The sequence below is a fragment of the Triticum dicoccoides genome, chromosome 5B, assembly GCF_002162155.2.
Source record: "Triticum dicoccoides isolate Atlit2015 ecotype Zavitan chromosome 5B, WEW_v2.0, whole genome shotgun sequence".
In the NCBI taxonomy this organism is placed as follows: domain Eukaryota; kingdom Viridiplantae; phylum Streptophyta; class Magnoliopsida; order Poales; family Poaceae; genus Triticum; species Triticum dicoccoides.
Window position 1 is genome coordinate 707,691,622 of NC_041389.1, and position 25,285 is coordinate 707,716,906.

General features: G+C 47.3%; 1 protein-coding gene across 1 annotated transcript in view; it reads right to left on the reverse strand.

The window, feature by feature from the left end:
* Positions 1 to 370: 370 nt before the first annotated feature.
* LOC119310656 (tyrosine N-monooxygenase-like) overlaps positions 371 to 25,285 on the reverse strand; it is a 97,537-nt gene continuing 72,622 nt past the window's right edge. The window contains exons 2-4 of the mRNA XM_037586325.1: positions 3,344 to 3,424; positions 1,126 to 2,049; positions 371 to 1,012 (exon numbers count right to left, since the gene is read on the reverse strand). Of these exons, the coding sequence (XP_037442222.1) occupies positions 371 to 1,012; positions 1,126 to 2,049; positions 3,344 to 3,424 (1,647 nt within the window). The remainder of the gene's footprint in view (positions 1,013 to 1,125; positions 2,050 to 3,343; positions 3,425 to 25,285) is intronic.

Consider the following 25,285-nt stretch of genomic DNA (forward strand, 5'->3'; position numbering starts at 1 on the left):
GACATGCTTCTACTTCATTAGTAGTGGATGTTGCTGCCAAATTTTCTCATTCCCTCCATGAGCAAGCTCGTCCCCTCTATGTGTAAATCTTGGCTCCATCCCTGACCTCAAGATCATGTGTTGTGAGTTTGACTACGAAATGTGCTCCTTGAGTTGAAATAAGTAAACAAATTCACGGTGTACAAACTTGCACAAGCGATGGCAATGTACCGTCCGCACACTTCCACACTAACATATATTAACCAATTGAGAAGAAGAATTGTTACACCATATAGAGCATAGAGCTCATGCATGACTATACTGTTGATGGAACTGGTTATTTGTGATAACAGAATATTATTACGCTGACTTCTAGCCAACCCGAGATCTATTAGATGTCGGTGGCAGAGTAGAGATGCATCGGCAGGCGTGGCTCGGCATGTAGCACCAACGGCTTGGCCATGAATAAGTCATGCTCTGATTCGCTGAGATCAATGGCCGACAACCCTGGCGGTTTGCTCCAAGTGAATCCCTGTAGTAGCCGTCCAAAGAGCATCACACACGTGGCTGTCCCAAGCGACGATGCGATGCATCCGCGGCGGCCAGTGCTGAAGGAGATGAACCGCAACTCGTTCTCCGTGAGCACCACGTTGCCGCCATCATCCATATTAATGTGGCGCTCTGGCTTGAAGCAGAGCGGCTCGTCCCAGATGGTTGGGTTTCGGCCAAGCCCAGATCGGCTGAGGATGACATGGCTGCCCTTGGGCACGCGGTAACCGGCGACTGTGGTGTCGGCTAGGGCAACATGTGGCACATTGAAGGGGGCGACTGGGTGCAGCCGAAATGCCTCACGAATGCACGCCTTGGCATAGTTGAGATGCGGAATGTCTGATTCCTGCACGAGCCGCTCCCGGCCCACCACCCGGTCTATCTCCTCCATCGCCTTCGCCATCACCTCTGGCGCGTTCGCCATCTCCGCCAACGCCCACTCCACCGCATTCGACGGGTTGTCAACGGCGGCAAATGTTATGTCCTGCATCATCATCCCAATGCAACACATTAATAGGGTGTGTAGTCAACTTTTGTTTCACCCAGTATAAATGCTTGACGTGCGCTGACATTGCACCATGGCCATGGGAGTCCTACCTGCGATTGCGCTTTGACCTCCTCGATGGCGAGCAGCGGCTTCCCCTCAGCGTCCTCCAGCGTGATCAGCACGTCGAGGAAGTCGTCGAGCTCCCTCCTCTCGCCGGACTTCCACTGCCTCCACCGCTCGTCGATGACCGTGTCGTGGAGCCGGTTCACCGTCGCGTTTGCCTCCTTGACCATCTTCTCCTGGCCGTCGAGGTCCAGGCCGCGCAGCCAGGGAAGGTAGTCGGAAATGCAGAACGCAAAGAGGAGCCCCATGGACCTGAACACCGCGTCCATGTGCTCCACCTCCATCGGGCCCGGGCCGCCGTTCGGCTGAGGCTCGCCGAAGTACCGCCGGCCGAAGACTAGCGAGCGGATGACGTTGCCGCAGTAGTGCCTCGCCACGTGCCTCACGTCCACGCCCGACGCGGACGCGGATCCCATGGTGAGGGCATAGACGTAGCGGGTGAGGTTGTCGGCCTCACCAGCGCGGCGGTCGTGGAGCCACCGGTGCCGGGACGGGCAGACGATCTCCGAGGTGAGCACGCGGCGCATCTTCTTCCACTGGTCGCCGAATGGCGAGAGCACGGCGTTCTTGTACCCGCCGCTGAAGGCGGAGGAGGCGAAGGTGAGCGGGCGGGAGGCGAAGTTGGCGTCCTGCTTCCTGAGCACCTCGCGGGCGATGCTGGGGCAGGTGACGGCGATGACGTGGACACCGCCAAGGCGGACGCAGGCGATGTCGGTGCCCATCTTCTCCATCATCTGGTGGATCCACCGGAACACCGGCTTGTTGAACAGCATCTCGGGGAGGTTCCCCACTACCGGCCAGGGCACTGGCCCCGGCGGGAGAGCTGCCGCCGACGTAGCATTAGTAATGGAGCTACGACCACCAGCACTGCTCGCGATCTTGCTCTTGGGGCGCCTGAGCAGCAGCAGTCTCTGGATCGCGAGGTTGATGAAGGCTAGCACCAGCACTAGCGCCTTGGCAGTGGCAGAGGAGAGGGACGCTCCCATCTTCCCCATTGAAATCTGGCTGTAGCTCTCCTCTGTTCAATCAATCACAGAGGCAGTAATGTGAGAGCTTGGGGTTAATTAGTTTGCCAAATGAGAGGCTAGCTAGGTGTGCTCTCTAGCTACGCATTAACCCCTATTTATAGTGTTTGTATGTGTTAAAGTAAAAACGAGAGGGGGGAGCAAATGATGGAACAGTTATCTCATTCATTAAAAATTAGGGTATTTATACCCTCATTACACGGCGGTTACAAAGGCGGCAGTTGCCAAAACATGGCCACCGACGTAGCATGGATTTACATTTAATTAATGCATATAATTAATTCCTAACACTCCCCCTATAATCAATGCTTCTGTTTTTAAATATGCATCATCTTGGTAAATAATACTCCTTGTATATCTTTGCCTTTGAGAAATGTCGATCATCTTCATCTTGAGAAATCCTTGTATAATCCTTAAAGTCTTCTCCAAAAACCCTGTGGGAAAAATATGAGGAGAATAGTTTAGATATGTTGCTCAAACTCCTTTAAACCCATTGGGAAAAAATAATAAGGAGAAAAATGATGCAACATATAACGAATATTGTCTCTTGATAACTCATATGAGAAAAACCTTTGAGGAAGGATAAATCTCGTTGGTGAGTTTAGAGAACAATAAATATGCTTTGTATACTTTCCTTTAGAAACCCGATGGGAAAAAAACTTGAAAGTATAGCATATGATCTTAAAAAATATTGCCTCATTAAAAACCGTTATGGGAAACTCTGAGAGAAAACTCATAAGGGAAAAGAGTGCAATCAGATATGCCATTGAAAACTCCCTTAAAATTTAGTTGGAAAAATATAAGGAGAAAATGATATGGCATATACATACGCTTGTGTTTATCTTGTCTCGTTAAAAACCTTTTATGGCAAACCATTATGGAAAAACTCATCAAGGGAAAAGGAGTACAATATATGCAATCTGATGATTGTTAACAAGTTATAGTTTGGGAGATTACTCCCCTGAACTTTGCAAATCTGGAGGATGTGTCATACCAATTCCATTGACATCATCATAACATTGGGAATAATCTATAGGATTATTTCCTCACTTTTCTATCGTCTGTGAGGATAAGTAATTTCGAGCAATGTGCCGCCGCCGACGCAGCATTTGTAATGCTGGAGCTGTGACCACCGGCACCGCTCGCGATCTTGCTCTTGGGGCGCCTGAGCAGCAGCAGCCTCTGGATCGCGAGGTTGATGAAGGCTAGCACGAGCAGTAGCGCCTTGGCAGCAGCAGAGGAGAGGGATGCTCCCATCTTCCTCATTGAAAGAAAGCTAGCTAGCTCTCCTCCGTTCGATCAATCAGAGAGACCCTAATGTAGCGCTCGGGGTTAATTAGGTTGCCAAATGAGGCTAGCTTGGTGTGCTCCTCTGGCTGTGCATTAACCCCTATTTATAGTGTTCGTATGCATTGTTCCATTGTTCCGTGCATGCATTGGCGACCAACATGCAGTGACGCCAAGAGAGTATGCATGTTTATTTTGTGCACGTTTGAACAGGTTTCTCGTTTAAAAGTCAATTTTCACAAAAGCCAGGTGTTTTGTTTTGGTAAAGAAAAAATATATGATTAGTGGATATACTTTTATTTTTACATGTGTAGACTAGAGGGTAGCTTGCCTTTTAAGTATCTTAAGAGGCTAAGATACCTCTGAATACTGATAGATTTCATAATAAGGATTGGGAAAGTAAGTACTAATGAGAAGGGTAGAGAAGAAAACACATGCTTCGAAAGGGAAACATAACTCTTATTGGGGCAAACAAATTTGACTTAAACCATCTTTGACAAATGTGTCTTTTGGTATTCTCCCTATGTTTGAAGTGTCTAAAGTTCCTGAGAAGAAATTATCCTTTTTAGGGAAAGGTTACTTTGGAAGGAAGATGATTGGATGAGAAAATTCCACTTCGTCAACTGGAAGATAGGGTGTCAGCCTAAAGACCGCTGTGATTTGGGTGTGCTGATTTATAAGAAATGTTTATTAAGTAAATGGTTTTGAAGATTAAAAAACAAAATGCAGCTTTCAGGAACTGTTTAGAAATAAGTATATGAAGAATGCTACCTTAACTATGTGTAAGGTGTAAAGCTGGGTTATCACATTTCTGGTGAGGATTAATGAAAGTAAAAGACATATTTTCCGAATTGTGTAGGATGGTGGTCGGAAATGGTAGCAAAAGTGGCTTTCGGGAAGATCTTTGGTTGGGAGAAAAACGAGAGTTATTTTCTACTCCCTCCGTCCGGAAATACTTGTTAATGAAATGGATGTATCTAGATGTATTTCAGTTCTAGATGCATCCATTTTCATCCATTTTGATGACAAATAATTCCGGACGGAGGGAGTACCATGGCCGGGGCATACCGTGCATGCATCCACCCTCCGTTGTTGTTTTCGGTTGTTGGAAGATCTTTCGGAGTATCGTTTTATTCGGATGTTTCCTTCATTTTTTCCTTGTTTAAAAGTGCATAATAACATTTTGTTGTGTACCAAAAAAATAAGAGGGCACTTGTTTCAGACTGGATTTGCTGGTACACGAAGGTAAACAACGGAACACTATGTTACGCTTTGAAACAAGAAACAAGAAACTATCGAGACACGCCAAATTTTGCCAAAACTAAAAAATGCAGTACTGATCTCAAAGCAATAGTAGAAATTGGATCGGCACAGTAGATCCCGTACATGATAGCATATCATTTTCGGAGGCAAAACTATTATGCTTCAGTTTCTTAGACCTCACAATCTTACCTTTAGTGTAAACATTAGTGCAGCAAATGTGCTTAATTAGGGCCGCAGTTGTAGTACTAGATTCATATGGTGAGCTGATTATTATTATTTTGCGAAAAGGATCAAATCTACTATAAAGATTGGAAATACAAAACACTTCAAACATAATAAAAATTACATCAAGGTCCATGGACCACCGAACGACCATTGCCGCCGCCAGAACGAGCCGCGGACGCATCATTGTCGCCGCTCCCATACCGGAGCCGGCTTAACCTTGTTGATGACAGTCGAAAAGTCTTTGTGCACGTGCCCCTAAGGACCAACGCCCCAAAGCGGCAATCATTGTTGTTGAATCCTTGAATAGATCGGAATACCCTGACACCAAATATCGTCGTTGTGTACGCATGACGAGAAACCCTAACCTCGCCGTCCCGAGGAACTGCCAGGAATCTATGACGGAGCTCCGTCTAATCAGTCCCAATGGACGAACTTGAGGAGGACCGGATCACAGAAGACTGACTCAAAGAAGAAGCGCCGCCATCTGCGAGGACTAAAATCCTACCTATCTACTAGCCGGATTCGATGCACCAGAAATCCCCTCCCCATCACCGGCCGTCGGAGCGGCAGGCGGGGGAGGTGAATCCGCAGACTCGCCGGTGAAGATCGAGGGAAGGAATACTTTCCCTACTCGTTTTGCGAGAGGGGAAAGAAACGTTGATTGCCAGAACTAGAACGAGAGCGACCGCGAGACGGGGCAGTTTGAAGTTTTATGTAAAATCAACGTACGTACACTATGCATGGATGCATGTATCGCGCGCGCAGCGTGCACGTCTCAAACTAAACTGGGTCCTACCCATCAGTGGTCACCGGTCACTGCAGCATGCATGCGTGATGTACGACTTTCCATCATTAAAGCATGCGTATATGCATCGTACTGCTGCGTTGCAAGTCGCGCGCAGACCTCTGCAGTCCGGGACCCACGTGTCAGTGCTGGAAACCGATCGTTGACCAATATTATCTTCACCAGTAGTATAGCGTGAAAACTCGAGAGATCGTCTGCCACAGCCGGCCCGGTCAGGGCGCCGTTACGTACGCGGGCAAAAAAAAAGGGATAGGATTCGGTCGAAAATGGAAACTTCTCTGTAAGTATCTATGCGGCTGACATGGTCGTACGTGTAAGAGCATCGATCGATCTTGCATAGCACGGGACGCGACACAAAACACATGGTCAATCGTACGATGTGATATATAGAAGCTACTCCCTCTGTAAACAAATATAAGAACGTTTAGATCACTACTTTAGTAATCTAAACATTTTTATATTTCTTTACGGGGGAATACTTGCTTCTACCATTTTCTACGCCTACTAGCTTGCACATGCGGTACTCTCTTCATTTTAGTGTCGCAAGGTTAACATAACTTTGTAATAGTATAAAATTGAGACACTTATATTGAGAGGGAGCACACGCTATATATGAAATTTTCAGGCAGGCCACTGCCGATGGAGTACAGTATAAAGTTGATTCCTTCATTGGACAAGTTGTCGCCGTCGTCTACGACCCCCATCGATCGATGAACCAGTAGTAAACCCAACAAGGGACGACCTGACCGGAGCTGATGGTTCCCCAATCATTGCAGGCGAAACAGATGGAGCTGACCGGCCACGATCGAGCTAGCTATCTTGGCCAGCAAGAGCTGAGCGGCGACATGTGAGTGTGATGTCTCCGCCGCGGTGGCCCGGTCCGGTCGACGGTAATTAACCAGCTTCCTCCGCCGCGTGGAAGCGATCAACTCTTTGCACGTGCATGCAATGTAGTGCAAGAAAAAGCAAAACGATCGAGCTAGAGTTGAGGCTGCTTCCAGATTTACCACCCCGGTCCGCCTGCTGGTCGTGCAAACGAGTAACGTGACATGCATGCACGTACGGGATATACCGTGCAGGCATCCACACCGTCTGTCGCTCTTTTGTGATTTGCACTATGTTTTTTTGGCTGTTGGCAATTATACGATGCTACACAATGGAACATTATGTTACACTCTGAATCAAGAAGAAACAAAACTAACAAGACAAGAAATACTAACAAGAAAAGACAAGACAAATTTTGCCAAAACTAGAAAATGTAGTGCTAATCTCAAATAGTTTTGTTAGAACTCATCTAGATGAGATATAATTTGGTCTCATTCACCTTTTATGGCCATTGGATGTGATGCTATAAGATGCGTCTGTGCTGATGTGTGTTGTATATGTTCTTATTTTCAAAATGAATGAGATCAAATTATCTCGCATCTAAATGAGTTCTAGGTACTCACAATCTCAAAGCTAAGCTATAGTACGTAGAAGGTGGATCCAGCGCGATATATCCCGTACATGATAGGGTAGCATATCATTTCTCGGAGACAACTCCACTATGCTTCAGTTTCTTAAACATCAGAATATAACATTTTTAGTGTAAACACAGCGTAGCCATTGTGTTTAATTGCCAGCTTCGGTAGTCGTGCGCTGATTGCCAGAACTAGAACGGAGAGCGACCGTTTTGAAAAAGTTTGTAAAATCAACGCACGTACGTGTCGTGTCAATGTGACACTCTGCATGCATGATGCACGTCTTCCATCATTAAAGCGTGCATGCATGCATCCTACGTGTCCACGGATTTTTTTTTCATCGTACGTAATACGCTGCAAGTCGCGCGCAGACTTGTGCACTGCCGGGACCCACATGTCAGTGCTGGAAACCCACCGTTGACAAATATTTTCTTGACCTGTAGTATAGCGTGAAAAAGAGTTGTGATGGGAGGGCCACCGGTCAGCGCGCCGTTACGTACGCGGATAAAAAAAGATAGGATTCGGTAGTCGAAATGAAAATTTCTTGGTACGTATCCCTCTGTCCCATAATATAAAAACGTAACATGTGGTTAACATGGCCGTATGTATATGTAGGAGCACCGAATTGATCTTGACGAAACACCCAAAAAAAATCGATCTTGACGTAGCACGCGGCGCAACACAAAATACATGGTCGATCATACGATGTGATATACACTACTCTCTCTGTTGCAAAATGTAAGATGTTTTTTCGACTCCATCATTGTAAAAGAAAAACCTACCTTTTTCAACGTCTACTCCCTAGCAAGCGCTTGCACATGCGCTGCGTACGTACTCTGTGAAATTTGCAGGCAGGTCAGTGCACTGCCGATCGGGTACGGTGTTGCTTGCTTCATTGTACAAGAAGTCGTCGTCGACCCGCATCGATCGATGAACCAGCCGGCGACCGTTCAAGGACGATCGGCAATAGTAAACCCAACATGGGACGACCTCTGAACCGGAGCTGATGATTACCCAATAACTATAGTAAACCCAACAAGGGACGACCTCTGAACCGGAGCTGATGATTACCCAATAATTATGGCCTGAAAAAAAGAAAAAGCGGCCACGAACGAGCTAGCTTGGCCGGCGACACGACACGTGATGTCTCCGCTGCGGTGATCCGGTCCGGTCGACGGTAAAACCAACTTCCGCCGCGTGGAACTGTTCAATTCTTGCATGTGCATGCAGTGTGCAAGAAAAATCCAAACGATCGACCAGCATGTTGAGGCTGCTTCTTGATTTACCACCCCGGTCCGCCTGCTATGCTAGTCGTGCAAACGGGTAACGTAGCATGCATGCACGTACGCACGTGCAAAGCACGCTTGGCCAGCATGCATGCATTGCATTGCATACACGAAACATGTCGAAAAGAAAAGAAAAAACACGTCCAGCCCTTTGATCTCGGCCGTTCAGTTGGCATCGGATGGGCACAATGGATTCTCACATGAAATTTGCTGGCAGAATCCTGCTGCTGGACAAGTGCTTACATGGAAAAGATCAATCTAGTAGCATCCCCGATTTTTCTCTTTAGACAAAGGTGCAAGGCTCGACTTTATGAATAAAGCCACAGATGACAGAGTTAAGGGCCGGTGTCGTAAGCATAAGAGGTAACCAGGTACAAGACAGTTTCCTCGGTACACAGTCTAGGAGCAAGGGCAAAGACCAAGTGGCACGCATGCCGGCACATATGTTGAATATATGAGCAAATTACTATGAGTTTTAATCTGAATAAACAGAAGATAAATCATGTCAGCACTAGCAGAGATTAAACTAATCATGCGAACTAGCATAGTAGATGAATAGATCACATCTAGGGCACATACTAGAAACATGAATTCTACCACGATCTCGAACAGGAAGGATAGAATCACATACGATGCAGCGGGAGCAGCACCGCCGGCATTGATGTTATCGCCCATGTCATTGAGGACGAGGTTGCCGAGGTTGGGGAAGAAATCGTCGTTGGCGAAGTCGTCGCTGCCAGCAGTCGCACGAGTGCGCTCCCCAAAAACCTGATCGCCTCTCTCCCGTACAGGATCACGAGACGTCCGAGTCGCAATCCAAAAGAATCAGAAATGGTTCAGTAATTAACGCGTCCGTTAATTATTAATTAATGACTCTTTAATTTTTCCCGAGCAGCAAAAATATAGACAACGTCCATAGCTTTGTCCTCGACTCGGCTCAATCCCGCAACCCGCGGCGCATCGTGACGAGGCGTGGCATGGCGAGCTGAGCGAGAAGGAGGAGCGCGCTTGTAGGTCTCCTCTTCTCATGCTCATACAAGTGGTAGAAGAGCTCACCTTATAAAGAGGTGCAAGTCTCGCTCAACTTCCATGGTGGGACTAAACTTTAGTCTCACCCACTCCACTCACATGTGTGCGTGAATGGGCCAAGAAATTTTAGAATTTTAGTTGGGCTTTGGGCCAAAGGCCTACTAGCAAAATTACAATAATCACCCACAAAGTCTCATTGGCACATCTCATCATTTAGTTCCAAAATATTGTTTATATACCGGTGCTTAGTGGAGACTGTAAAGTTAAACTTCCACTCAGAGATTTATGCTACACTAGATCACAACTTGAATAGTGGACTATGCCTTGAACTGCAAGCTTTCTGCGAGACTAGTTTCACACAATTCTTGACCGATACTGGGCTGCTACAAGGCTTCCCCGTGGGTGGAGCATACACGTCATACTCCAGGGCCTTTCATGAATTTATGAGAGAACACTCAATTCTCACAGACTCCGACGTTAACAGTCAAAAATTCATGTAGGTGTGTTTCTCAGGAGATGCTCTGCAGGACAACATCTCTGCTTACTCAAATAAGCCACTTGGAACACATTAAGATAAATATCAACCTGCCATGCAGAACAGGAGAGTATTGCATCTTCACGTACTCTCCTCTCAGCTGACCAATAGCTTCTCCCACTTCTACTTCACGGGATCTCCGATCACATAGAGTGGGTTACCACTATGGACAACTCATGCGGTGGGTCTCAAACCCATCTCCATCGATGCATTATCTATCACATTACGTGATAGACCCTTTGTGAAGGGATCTGCCAAGTTTTTTGATGTTTGGATATAATCCAACGTAATAACTCCGGAGTTCCATAGTTTTCTGACAGATATTAGTCTCCTCTTCACGTGCCTTGAGGAGTTCATATTGTCCTTAGAACTATTTATCTTGACGATCACAGTTTGATTATCAAAGTTCATCAGGATAGGGGGTATTGGTTTTTCAACCATAGGTAAGTCCATCAAGAGCTCACGAAGCCACTCTGCTTCAACAGTGGTAGTGTCTAATGCTATGAGTTCTGCTTCCATAGTTGACCTCGTTAAGATGGTATGCTTGCAAGACTTTCAGGAAACAGCGCCACCACAAAGTGTAAAAAAATAACCATGTGTGGCCTTAATCTCATCAGCATCAGATATCCAGTTTGAGTCACTGAGGGAGTCCTGGATTAGGGGGTGTCCGGATGGCCGGACTATGACCTTTGGCCGGACTCCCGGACTATGAAGATACAAGATTGAAGACTCCATCCCGTGTCCGGATGGGACTTTCCTTGGCATGGAAGGCAAGCTTGGCGATACGATATGAAGATCTCCTCCCATTGTAACCGACTCTATGTAACCCTAGCCCTCTCCGGTGTCTATATAAACCGGAGAGTTTTAGTCTGTAGGATGAACAACAATCATACCATAGGCTAGCTTCTAGGGTTTAGCCTCTCTGATCTCGTGGTAGATCAACTCTTGTACTACCCATATCATCAATATTAATCAAGCAGGAGTAGAGTTTTACCTCCACCGAGAGGGCCCGAACCTGGGTAAAAACATCGTGTCCCTTGTCTCCTGTTACCATCCGCCTAGACGCATAGTTCGGGACCCCCTACCCGAGATCCGCCGGTTTTGACACCGACATTGGTGCTTTCATTGAGAGTTCCTCTGTGTCGTCACCTTTAGGCCTGATGGCTTCTTCGATCGTCAACCACGACGCGGTCCAGGGTGAGACTTTTCTCCCCAGACAGATCTTCGTATTCGGCGGCTTCGCACTGCGGGCCAACTCGCTTGGCCATTTGGAGCAGATCGAAAGCTAGGCCCCTGGCCATCAGGTCAGGTTTGGAAGATTAAATTACACGGCCGACATCCGTGGGGACTTGATTTTCGATGGATTCGAGCCACGGCCGAGCGTGTCGCATTGTCCCGATGGGCATGATCTAACTCTGCCGCCGGACAGCGCCCAGAGTGCCGCTCAGGTGTCCGCTCTGATCATTAGCTCGGAGCCGACTGCGCTAGTCGGGGATGGACGGTTGGACGCCGCCCTGGGAGCCGCAATCTCTACGGCGATAGAGCCGAATACCAGCCTAGTCCTTTGCAAGGCCCGTGACTCCAAGGTGCCGGACTCCGTTCCGGACTCCGAATCTCCTGCACCCCTTCCGATCGAACCCGATTGGGCTCCGATCATGGAGTTCACCGCCGCGGACGTCTTTCAGCACTCGCCCTTTGGCGATATCCTGAACTCCCTAAAGTCTCTCTCTTTGCCAGGAGAGCCCTGGTCAGACTATGGTCAGCAGGGTTGGGATGCGGACGACGAAGAAATTTGAAACCCACCCACCACCCACTTTGTAGCCACTGTCGACGATCTAACCGACATGCTTGACTTCGACTCCGAAGACATCGACGGTATGGACGCCGATGAAGGAGACGACCAAGAACCAGCACCTATAGGGAACTGGAAGGCCACCTCGTCATATGACATATACATGGTGGACACCCCCAAAGCAGGGGATGGCGAAGAAAAAGCGGAGGACGACCCCTCCAAGAAGCAACCCAAGCACCGACGTCAGCGGCGCCGCTCTAAATCCCGCCAAAGCAAGAACGGCGAATCCGGCACCGGAGACGTCAACACCCCGGACAGTGCCGAAGACATCCCCCTCCAGCAGGATTCAGTGCAGGAGGACGAAGGAGCCAGCCCTCATGAGAGAGCGGCCGACAGAGAGGTCGAGGACGACAATTATATGCCTCCCTCCGAAGACGAGACAAGCCTCAACGACGACGAATTCATCGTGCCAGAGGATCCCGTCGAACAAGAGCGTTTCAAACGCAGGCTTATGGCCACGGCAAGCAGCCTCAAGAAAAAATAGCAGCAGCTTAGAGCTGACCAAGACCTGCTAGCCGACAGATGGACTGAAGTCCTGGCGGCCGAAGAGTATAAACTCGAACGCCCCTCCAAGAGTTACCCAAAGCGCAGGCTGCTACCCCAACTAGAGGAGGAAGCAACTAAACCTACATCACCAGCGTACGACGCAACAGACCTGCGAGGCATATTGGAGGATAAGGCAAGGCAAACAGGATCGATCTACGGATCACGCGGGCGCCCCACATCACGTGATGACAACCGTCACACCGGATATGATAAATACGGCCAGGCCGAATACAACAGACCAAGCTCATCCGAGCTGCGTCGCGATATAGCCTAGTACAGGGGCGCCACACACCCACTATGCTTCCCAGACGAAGTAATGGATCATCAAATCCCCGAGGGTTTTAAACCCGTAAACATCAAATCATACGATGGCACAACTGATCCCGCGGTATGGATCGAGGATTATCTCCTTCATATCCACATGGCCCGTGGTGATGATCTACACGCCATCAAATACCTCCCGCTCAAGCTTAAAGGACCAGCTCGACATTGGCTTAACAGCCTGTCAGCAGAGTCAATTAGTTGCTGGGAGGACCTGGAATCCGCATTCCTTGACAACTTCCAGGGCACTTATATGCGACCACCAGACGCCGATGACCTAAGCCACATAATCCAGCAGCCAGAAGAATCGGCTAGACAATTCTGGACACAGTTCCTAACCAAGAAAAATCAAATAGTCGACTGTCCGAACGCCGAGGCCCTTGCAGCCTTCAGGCACAACATCCGAGACGAATGGCTTGCCCGGCACCTAGGACAGGAAAAGCCGAAATCTATGGCAGCCCTCACGACACTCATGACCCGCTTTTGCGCGGGCGAAGACAGCTGGCTAGATCGTAGCAATAACATAACCAAGAGCCCTGGCAATTCGGATACCAAGGACAACAATGACAGGTCACGTCGCAACAAGCACAAGCGCCGCATTAACGGCGACAATACTGAGGATACGGCAGTCAATGCCGGATTCAGAGGCTCTAAACCCGGGCAGCGGAAGAAGTCATTCAAAAGAAACCCTCCGGGCCCATCCAGCTTAGACCGGATACTCGATCGCTCGTGCCAGATACACGGCACCCCCGAACAACCAGCCAACCACACCAACAGGGACTGTTGGGTGTTCAAGCAGGCAGGCAAGTTAAGTGCCGAAACCAGAGACAAGGGGCTGCGTAGCGATGACGAGGAGGAGCCCCGACCGCCGAAACAACAAAGGACAGAAGGGATTCCCCCCGCAAGTGCGGACGGTGAACATGATATACGCAACCCACATCCCCAAAATGGAGCGGAAGCATGCTCTCAAGGACGTCTATACGTTGGAGCCAGTCGCCCCAAAGTTCAACCCATGGTCTACCTGCCCGATCACTTTTGATCGAAGGGGCCACCCCACTAGCATCCGTCATGGCGAATTCGCCGCATTGGTCCTAGACCCAATTATCGACGGATTTCACCTCACCCGAGTCCTCATGGACGGCGGCAGCAGCCTGAACCTGCTTTATCAGGATACAGTGCGAAAAATGGGTATCGATTCCTCAAGGATTAAACCCACAAAGACAACCTTTAAAGGCGTCATACCAGGTGTAGAAGCCAGCTGTACAGGCTCGGTTACACTCGAAATGGTCTTCGGATGCCCGGATAATTTCCGAAGCAAAGAGTTAATCTTCGACATAGTCCCATTCCGCAGTGGCTATCACGCCCTGCTCGGACGAACCGCATTTGCAAAATTCAATGTGGCGCCGCACTACGCATATCTCAAGCTCAAGATGCCAGGCCCTTGTGGAGTCATCAAGGTAAATGGAAACACCGAACGCTCTCTCCAAACGGAGGAGCACACAGCGGCCCTGGCGGCGGAAGTACAGAGTAGCCTCTCAAGGCAATTCTCCAATCCAGGTGTTAAACGCCCGGACAATGTCAAGCGAGCCCGAAGTAACCTACAACAAAGCCGGCTGGCATGTTCCGAGCAAGCATAGCAGTGCGGCCCCAACCCCAACCCTCGCCAGATGGTGATATCGGTACCACGCATACATAATTACGCTTTAGAAATACCATGGGCATAAGGGGAGGGGCACAACTACGGCACGCCCAGAACGCGGCTCAACCGCACTAAGGGGCTCCTTATTCCGCCGTTTCTTTTTTATATACTTTCAGGACGCAACTATTCGGAAGGCCTGTCCGGCAATACACCCGCCGAACACACGATGCAACAGCCAGGGAGAGAACAAGCCGCGTCAAATGTCCAGGTGGTCTCTATAACGAGCTTAATACCTGTTTTACTTAAAGTCCCGCAGCTTGCCCCTGGAGGGGGACATGTCAAATAATCTCATTTCTTGCTTATCGCACTATTTGTATCGTTCTACTTTCATAGCAGCCCTTTTTAATAAACAATACATAGCTCTTATCTATTATTGTACTCATCTATTTTTTATACAAATATGTTCAGTCATGACATTATGCAACCGTACACTTTGGTACAGCCAATACACCAGGGGCTTAAGCACCCCATAACATGGTGTGAGAAGACCGAACACTCTCACGAGTGCGGCACCCCGAACTTATAGCACTATATGCATCGGCTCCGAATCATGTCTTGGGTCAATACTTGGGTTTGCCCGGCTCCCATGTTTTGATACCTTACGTTCCGCAATGTTGGCTAAGGTAGCGCTGGGAGAACTATGCAATTGTGTCCCAGTTGAGCTGGGTTAACACCTCAGTAGAGAAAGCTAAAACTGACCGTCATGATAGTGCGAGAGACCGGTCGCTGTTCACGAGGTTTTTCGAGTTCTTAAAGACTTATGCCGCTTAGAGCGAGGAGCCGGACTTATCCGGCCTAGGCATGGATAGCGCCCCGAACTCGGTCTTCCGAATACTGGGGCCTTCGCCGAAATTTAAAATTATAGAATTCTATGGCTAAGTGAGAGTGATAAAGCATTATAAGTCCGACGGCCTATTTCGTTGTGCTGAGCGCCTCCCTAGATGGACCCAAGAATGGGAACAAGAGCGCTCAGCTTTATCCCGAACACCCCAGCACTCGTGGCATGGGGGTAGAAGCCGACGACTTGCATCTCTCAGATTTGATAAACGGCCGCACAGAAGGTAATATTTTAAATTAACAAGTGTTGCTTAACGCATATGAACAAAGTTTTCAGCGTACAGGATAACAAATGCGAGTCTACTCAAATATTACATCTTTGGATCATTCACCCGCTATAAGGCGGGCACCCTTCAGGACGCCCTTATAATACATCTCGGGCGTGCGATACTCCTTGCCCGGCGGTGGCGCATCCATCAAAAGCTTCTCTGCGTCCAGCTTGCCCCAGTGCACTTTAGCACGGGCGAGGGCCCGACGGGCACCTTTAATACAGACGGAGCGCTTGATGACCTCAATCCACGGACACGCGTCCACCAGCCGCCGCACCAGACCAAAGTAGCTCCCAAGCATGGCTTCCCTAGGCCACAGCCGAACTATGAGGCCCTTCATGGCCTGTTCGGCCACCTTGTGGAGCTCGACCAGCTGCTTCAGCTGGTCGCTCAGGGGCACCGGATGTTCGACCTCAGCATACTGAGACCAGAACACCTTTTCCGTCGAGCTCCCCTCATCGGCTCGGTAGAACACGGCAGCATCAGACACACTACGGGGCAGATCGGCGAACGCTCCTGGAGAGCTCCGGATTCGGGTAAGTACCAGATAATTTACTTTTATATTCTTGCTTTGCATAAAGAATGCCTTACCCGCTGCTATCTTCTTCATCGCCTCGATCTCCTGGAGGGCCTTCTGGGCTTCGGCCTTAGCGGTCTTGGCACTCTCAAGAGCCAAGGCGAGCTCGGACTCTCGAGTCTTTGAGTCACGCTCTAAATTCTCGTGATTTTCCATGAGAGCCTGGAGCTCTTGCCGCACCTCCGCCACCCGCGCCTCCTACTTCTCTCGCTCGGTGCACTCCAAGGCCGCACTGTTTTCGGCCTTGGAGACCGCCTCCTTCAGGGTCGCCACCTCGGTCGTGGCCCCTGCAACATTTGTGTTGGTCCTGTCATTATTTGCAACCAAGTATTTCTATATACACTTACATGCGGTACTACATACCCTCCTTGTCCTCGAGCTGCTTTTTGGCACGGCCGAGCTCACTCTTGGACCGCTCGAGGCTCTCCTTCAATGCATTGACCTCCGCAGTCAGTGCGGCAGAGGTCAGCAGCGCAGCCTGCATTCCCATATTGACATATTTTTGTTAGACTCCTGCGTATATCTTTTTAGATCCTCAGCTCGGCTTTTCTTTCCGAACACCGAACTGAGCATCAGGGGCTACTGTCTATGCGGTAATATTTTTATATGTTTTTGAACACATACCTCAAAGCCTGTTAGAAGGCTCGTACAAGCTTCGGTCAGCCCGCTCTTGGCGGACTGAACCTTCTGAATCACCGCACTCATAACAGTGCGGTGCTCCTCGTCGATGGAGGCGCCGTTAAGCACCTCCAGCAAATTGTCCGGCGCCTCCGGATGGACGGAGGCCGCCGACGTAGTAGGCTTTCCCTTCTTGCGAAGGCGCCGCCTATCAGACTCTGGAACCGTTGATGGTTTTGGAGCAGTGTCCGGCCCAGAGCCAGACTTAGATCCCTCAGGGGCTTTACCCCCTTTGGGCCTCAAGTCCGGGAGGTCGCCTTGAGGCGCCTCCAGGACCACCTCTCCTGGTTCAGTCCCTTTCGGGACTCCACCTCGGCGTCGTCCGCAGGGAGAGGGGAGGAGGCCGTCGGAAGTGAAGCGTTGTTCACATCCGACGAATTCAGGGAGCCGCTCAACGAATCGCCGAGCTGAGCTCTGGGCGGACTGCATGATTAAATTCGGCGTCAGAAGCTACCGAATAATAGAGGAACGCCATAAGTCATTCGGGTAGCCGGACACTTACGATTTTGCCAGGGGCTTGACCCTGGATGGCCATTCTTCCCCGCCGTCTTCGGCATCGGAGGCGTAGTCCGGCAGAAGGGTCTTCCCCTTCTTGGACCCTCCGACCTCCCCAGTTGGGGCGGCCTTTCTTTTCTTTCCTCCCCCCGTTGGAGGGGGAGAGGCTTCTTCTTCCTCCTCCTCCTCGTCTTCAGAGGCGGAGGGTGCTTCAGGGTTGTCGGGCGATGAATCCGACACCACCAGGCGCCGGGAGCTCTTTCGAGTCTCCATGGTCTTCTTCTTGGCCTTCTTCTCCGGCACCACGTGAGGTGCCGGAACCAGCATCCCCATCAATCGGGCGTCCGCTGGGTCTTCTGGTAGGGGAGCCGGACAGATAACCTGCCCGGACTTCTTCAACCAGTCCTGTCAAAGGTAGGGGAGTTTAGATCCCGCATAGAGTCAGACTATGAAAGACAAGAGTCCCGTAAAGGGTAGAATAGCTTACCTCGTTGGCCTGGTGCCGCGAGCTAAATCCGCGATCTTCGGTAGCGGATGCGGGGGCCTCGGCGCCCTTGAACAGCACCTTCCAGGCATCTTCGTACGTGGTGTCGAAGAGCCCGCTCAAGGTTTGGTGTTGTGCCGGATCAAACTCCCACAATTTGAAGGCTCGTTGTTGGCATGGGAGGACCCGGCGGATAAGCATGAACTGGACTACGTTGACGAGCTTGAGATTCTTGTTCACCAGCTTTTTAACGCAGGTTTGGAGTCCGGTTAGCTCTTTCGAATCTCCCCACGTTAGGCCGTCTCTTTTCAGGAGGTGAGCCTTGTGGGAAAGCCAAATCGGAATTCGGGGGCTGCTTCCCATTTGGGGTCACGCGGCTCGGTGATGTAGAACCACCCCGATTGCCACCCTTTTATTGTCTCCACAAAGGAGCCCTCGAGCCATAGGACGTTGTCCATCCAGCCCACCATGGCGCCTCCGCACTTCGCTTGGCGGCCGCCCACTACTTTTGGCTTGACATTAAAAGTCTTCAGCCATAAGCCGAAGTGGGGCTGGATGCAGAGGAAGGCCTCGCACACGACGATAAACGCCGAGATATTGAGGATGAAGTTCGGGGCCAGATCGTGGAAGTCCAGGCCATAATAGAACATGAGCCCCCAGACGAACGGCTGAAGAGGAAAACCCAGTCCGCGGAGGAAATGGGGAAGAAAAACAACCCTCTCATGGGGCCTGGGGGTGGGGATGAGTTGCCCCACGTCTGGAAGCCGGTGCGCGATGTCGTCAGACAAGTATCCTGCCTTCCTCAACTTTCTGATTTGCCCCTCCGTGACGGAGGAGGCCATCCATCTACCTCCCGCTCCAGACATGATTGGAGAAGGTTGAGGTGGGAAGTGCGGACTTGGGCGCTGGAGCTCGAGTGCGCAGGGATGAATAAGCAAAGGAGGAAGAAGGCGTAAATGGAAAGGGTGGATTCTTATCCCCTTATATGGGCGGCCTAAACTATGAGCCCCCACCGGCCTAATAAAACTCGCTTATCTCCCAAGCGCCGCGGTTAATGGCGCGGTTGGGTTACCCACGCCCGTATTGATGAGAATCCCAGAATAAGGGGACACGATCTCTGCTTTGACAAGACATGCCAAGGGAACCACCTCGCTAAACGCGCTGAGGTGGAACAGTAAAACGACTCGAATAAAGGCTTGGCCGTGGCGTGACGTCACGCTACAGAATACATCAGCAAATTAGATTTTGTGCAGATATTATTCTCTCTACGGTGGAATGTGGAACTTATTTTTGCAGAGCCGGACACTATCCTTGTGTTCAACATCTTCTATGAAGTATTCGGAGGAGGAACCCGCCTTGCAATGCCGAAGACAATTTGCGCGCCGGACTCGTCGTCATTGAAGCCTGGTTCAGGGGCTACTGAGGGAGTCCTGGATTAGGGGGTGTCCGGATGGCCGGACTATGACCTTTGGCCGGACTCCCAGACTATGAAGATACAAGATTGAAGACTCCGTCCCGTGTCCGGATGGGACTTTCTTTGGCGTGGAAGGCAAGCTTGGCGATACGATATGAAGATCTCCTCCCATTGTAACCGACTCTATGTAACCCTAGCCCTCTCCGGTGTCTATATAAACCGGAGAGTTTTAGTCCATAGGACGAACAACGATCATACCATAGGCTAGCTTCTAGGGTTTAGCCTCTCTGATCTCGTGGTAGATCAACTCTTGTACTACCGATATCATCAATATTAATCAAGAAGGAGTAGGGTTTTACCTCCACCGAGAGGGCTCGAACCTGGGTAAAAACATCGTGTCCCTTGTCTCCTGTTACCATCCGCCTAGACGCACAGTTCGGGACCCCCTACCCGAGATCCGCCGGTTTTGACACCGACAGTCACTATAACCCTCCAGTACCCTTGGATACCCAATGTAGTGAATCCCATAGCTCGCAGTGCCTTTCAAGTAGCGCATAACTCTCTCAAGCGCACGCCAATGATCATCTCCCGGTTTTGACACAAACCGACCAGCTTGCTCACAGCAAAAGAGATGTCAGGCCTCATGGCACTCTCCAAATACATAAGTGAGCCAGTAATCTGAGAATTCCTCAGTTGATCTCTAGCAATCCGTCGATTCTTTCGAAGCAACACACTAGCATCATATGGAGTTGGAGAAGGCGTGCAGTCGCTATACCCAAAACGACTCAAGATCTTTTCCACGTAATGAGACTGAAGCAGTGTGATCCCACCATTCTCATCTCTCAACAGCTTGATGTTCAAGATAACATCAGCTAATCCTAGGTCCTTCATCTCAAAACAGCGAGATAAGAAATCCTTAACCTCCTTGATTAGATCAAGTTTGGTTCCAAAGATCAGTATGTCATCGACATATAGACAAAGAATAACTCCTTCGCCCCCACCATGGCGATAGTACACACACTTGTCGCCATCGTTTACTACAAAGCCGACAGCAGTTAATGTTCTTCGAACTTCTCATGCCACTCCTTAGGAGCTTGTTTAAGACCATATAAAGACTTTAATAACTTGCACACCTTTCCTTCCTGACTAGGTACTACAAAACCATCTGGCTGATCCATGTAAATTTCCTCCTTCAAATCCATTGAGGAAAGCCATCTTAACGTCCATTTGATGAACGAGAAGACCATGTGAGGCACCCAGTGATAGTAGCACCCGAATTATGGTCAGTCTAGCCACGGGTGAGTACGTATAAAAGAAGTCTTCACCTTCTTTCTGGGTATAACCCTTAGCCACAAGTTGTGCCTTGTACTTTTCAATCGTACTATTAGGTCTAAGCTTCTTCTTGAACACCCACTTACATCCTGCAGGTTTGCACCCATAAGGATGGCCAAATGCTTTGAAACAACGAACCTTCGCAACGGCGCACACTTAGGGGGAACACATTTCTTAAAATTTTAGTGAGGGATCATCTTATTTATGCTACTGTTGTTCTAAGCAAATAAGATGTAAACAGGATAAACATCACATGCAAATCATAAAGTGACATGATATGGCCAATATCATCTTGTGCTTTTGATCTCCATCTTCGAGGCACAATATGATCACCATCGTCACCGGCATGACACCATGATCTCCATCATCGTGTCTTCATGAAGTTGTCTCGTCAACTATTACTTCTACTACTATGGCTAACAGTTAGCAAAAAGTAAAGTAATTACATGGCGTTTATATTGACTCGCAGGTCATACAATAAATTAAGACAACTCATATGGCTCCTGGCGGTTGTCATACTCATCGACATGCAAGTCGTGATTCCTATTACAAGAACATGATCAATCTCATACATCACATATATAGTTCATCACATCCTTTTGGCCATATCACATCACATACACTACTAGGAAAATGCCTACTAATGGCGCACCTGTTTTGCCTACTAATAGCGCACTATAGGTGCGCCATTAGTACCACGCCACTAGTATTTTTTACTAATGGCTCATCACTGGTGCGTCATTAGTATACCAGATACTAATGGCGCACCTGTAGTGCGCCATTAGTATGGCTAAAGGTGCGTCATTACTATTTTACTTAGTAATGGCGCACCACATAGGAGTGCGCCATTAGTGACATTTTTTTCAAAAAAAAAATCAATTTTTTTTGTTTTTTTCTTAATCTCGGGTCATTAAGGCTTCATCTCGGGTCAATATGCTTAATCTCAGGTCAAATCACACTCCATGGTCAAACTTCCCAAAAGGTTACCCATCCTCACACTACTCCAGACCAAGCACGCTTAACTTCAGAGTGTATCTGACCCCAGCACCAAGCACCAGGTCACTTCACATGCACTTGTTGATATATCTAGCATATCAATCCTATTAAACCTTGTTGATGTTTAGGACTTTGTTCATGTTCATGAGTGTGATGAAATTTTGAAAAATTATTTCAAACTTTTGTTCATATTACGTATCATATTTTGAAAAATATTCCTGAAAAAATTTTGAAACTAATTTTTTTTCTGGTACTAGTGGCGCACCTAGCAAACGGTGCACCACTAGTAAGTTTGAAATTTTTTGAATTTTTTTGCCTCCAGATCATAAAAGCCCCGTAACTTTTTTTCTGTTAGGTTTTTGAGGATTTTGAAAATGTTTAACAAGGTTCCCCCATTTAAATTGGATGTAACATTTCGACTAGATGATTTTTCATATAAAAAACTTTTTCATCCGAGTTAGTATGCAAAAATTATGCCCATTTTACAAATTCTCAAGAGATTTTGCAAATAAAGTCAAAATTCATATTTGCAAATTTTTCCAACAACTAGACCACATATCACCTGGAACTTATTTTCTTTTATTTTTTGACATTTAAATCATTTTCTTTTATTTTTTAAAAAACTGTAAAGGCGGTCCGAAGGGTGCTTTTGGGTCAAAACTAGTAATGGCGCACCGTGGGTGTGGTGCGCCATTACTAACTTTGGAAAAAAAAATTAAAAAAATTGTTAGTAATGGCGCACCGTGGGTGTGGTGCACTAGTAATGGCGCACCACACCCACGATGCGCCATTACTAACTTTGAAAAAAAAATTGAAAAAAATTTACTAGTGGCGCACGGTGGATGTGGTGCGCTATTACTAGTTTAACTAGTAATGTCATACTATCCCCTGGTGCGTCATTACTAGTTTTGAAAAAATAAAATTATTACTAATGGCGCACCGTGGATGTGGTGCGCCATTAATATTTGGACACTAATAGCGCACCGACACATGGTGCGCCATTAGTATATACTATTAGTGTCCATATCATCTATAGCCCTTTTCCTAGTAGTGATAGCATACCATGCAAAAATAAGTTAGACGTCCTCTAATTACACATGCAAAAGCCACAATGGTGATATGCCAATTGCTATTTACCCTTCATAAGGACCCTCTTCATCGAATCCGATCCAACTAAAATGGAAGAGATAGACACCCGCTAGTCACCTTATGCAACAAGTGCATGTCAGTCGTTGGAACCTGTCTCACGTAAGCGTACGTGTAAGGTCGGTTCGGGCCGCTTCATCCCACAATACCGTCGAATTAAGATAGGACAACAAAAAGTATTTTTTTTTTGAAAATTCATGATTTTTTTTCAAATCTCTTAAAAAAAATTATTCATTAAGATTTTTAAATCCATGAAGATTTTTTAAAATTCAAAACTTTTAAATTCGTGGCTGCTTTTCAAATTTGCGAGCTTTTTTCAGTCTGCGAACCTTTTTCCAAATTCTTTAACATTTTCTAAATTTGTGAAGATTTTTTCAAATTCATGAAAAATTTCAAATCTGTGAACTTGTTAAATCCATGAAATAATTTCTTATTTTACAATCATTAAAAAGAATGTTAGCCGTTTTTTTAGGAGAAAAGTGTTGGTTGTTTTAGCCGGGTTTTTTATATAATACAGACATACAGTAGACAGCAAAAAAGCAGCAACAGCAAAAGCGTATTTACTCCGTCCCAAAAAGTTTGTTTTAGAATTGTGTGGATGCAGATGAATCTAGACAAATTTTTGTGTCAGATACTTCCATATCTTGATAAATCAAAAACATACTTTTTTGGACCCGTCTAACCCCGCGCGAGCGCTAGCACGCGTTCCCGAAATTCCCTATTAACCGCTCGCTGTGGCAAGTTATTGCTGTTTCGCATGTACCGATTGAAGCTGGGCCGGCTCATCTTAGCTGTTTCGCACATAGCGTTCAGCGTTCCCGGTTTTCAGAAGGACTTCCCATCCTGTTTTTCAGGTTTTGGGAACCTCCTAGGGAGTTTCTGAGCGGCTTTTTTTTCTTCTATTCTATTTTCATTTGCTATTTTTTTTTACTTATTTTCCTGTTTCATTTCTTTTTCTTTTGCCTTTTCTCTGTTCATTGTTACTAGTTTTCATAAATTTCCAAGTTACATCATTTTAAAATCTTGTTAAAAATTTCAAACTTTTGTCCGGAATATCAATTTTTCATCATGTTTACCAATTATGGTCATCTTTTTAATAAATTTTAAGAATTTCAAAATTTTGTTCACATATATGTTTCAGTTTTTCAAAAACAAACTCATGTTCAAACTTGTTTGTGTTTTTCAATAAAAAATAAAAATAAAAATTAATGTTTGTAAATTCAAAAAAATAATTCTAGTTGCCAAATTTTGTTGAGAGTTTCAAAAAGCGTCCCTGTTTCCAAAAAATGTTCGCCGATCAAAAAATATTCGTTTAAAAAAATTGTTTAATATTCAGAAAAGTTTCCATTTTCAAAACATGTTCCCTTTTCAAAAGAATAATTTTTTCCTAAGAGTGTGCCCATTTAAAGAAACACAAATTGAAAACATGTTCCCTACAAAAATTCACAAATTAAAAAAATGTTACTTTTGAAAAAACCCAAAAGCAAAAATATTCAGGGAGTTTCAAATAATGTTTGCAGTTTCAAAATGTGTTTTGAATATCAAAAATGTTCTTGTTTTCATCTTTTTTGTTCATGAATACGGAAAATGTTTGAGGAAATATTTTTTTAGAAATATTGGTTTCAAAAATTTGATTGTATTCATGGAAAATATTGAAATTCTAAATTTGTTCTTGTTTTTCAAAAAAAAAATCAAATTTTAAAATATATTCATGTTCAAAATGGTTTCATGTTTTTCAAAAATTGTTAGCATTTTGATTTTTCTGCAGTTCCGCCTCCTCGTCGTCGAGGAGGACGAGCGAGCCATGGCGGAGTGGCACCGGCGCCACCCGGAGGACGTCGTCGTCGAGAACGCCTTCTGGGCGGAGAGGACGGCAAGGCGCCGCGCGGAGCGTGCCGACAGGCGTCGGCGCAAGGCACTGGCCATATTGCAGTGCGATATCGTCGAGGCAGGCGAGACGTCGATCTTCTCCCCTAACGATGACCGTTGGGATGACATGTGGCTCGATACATCGGACAACACCACCGAGGATGATGATGATGACGACGGCTGGAAGTACGTTTTATTAGTTGCACCGTAGTTTTATCAAGTTGCGCCGTAGTTTTTCTATCTAATTGCATCATAGTTCTATCTATCTATGCTTCAGGAACTATGTAAAATATCTTTGTATCCTTTTTTATCTATGCTATGAACTATGTATCTTTTTTATCTTTGAACAAAATTATCAAAAAAAATGTTTGTGCGAGAGCGCGCGCTGCCTTTTAGCTCCCCTGCTAGAGCTACGCGCGCGCTGCAGTTTAGCGCACCTGCTGGAGCCAGCGCTGCGCGCCGCGCCAAACCTGACGATGCGTGCGTCGTAAACCAGATTTTAGCGCGCTGCGCGTTCGGCGCATGTTGGAGATGCTCTTAGATAAGGATAAGAAGACCATATTATCCAATAGAACATATAGTGAGGGTCACTTGCAGAAAATCAGCTAGCCAAAGAGAGCGAGTATATGTTTGTTTTTTCTTCGGGAGCGGCAAAAGTGCGCGCACCCTTTGGATTTCATTTTCTTTCACACGTGTTTTCAGGTTTTACTTAGTTTT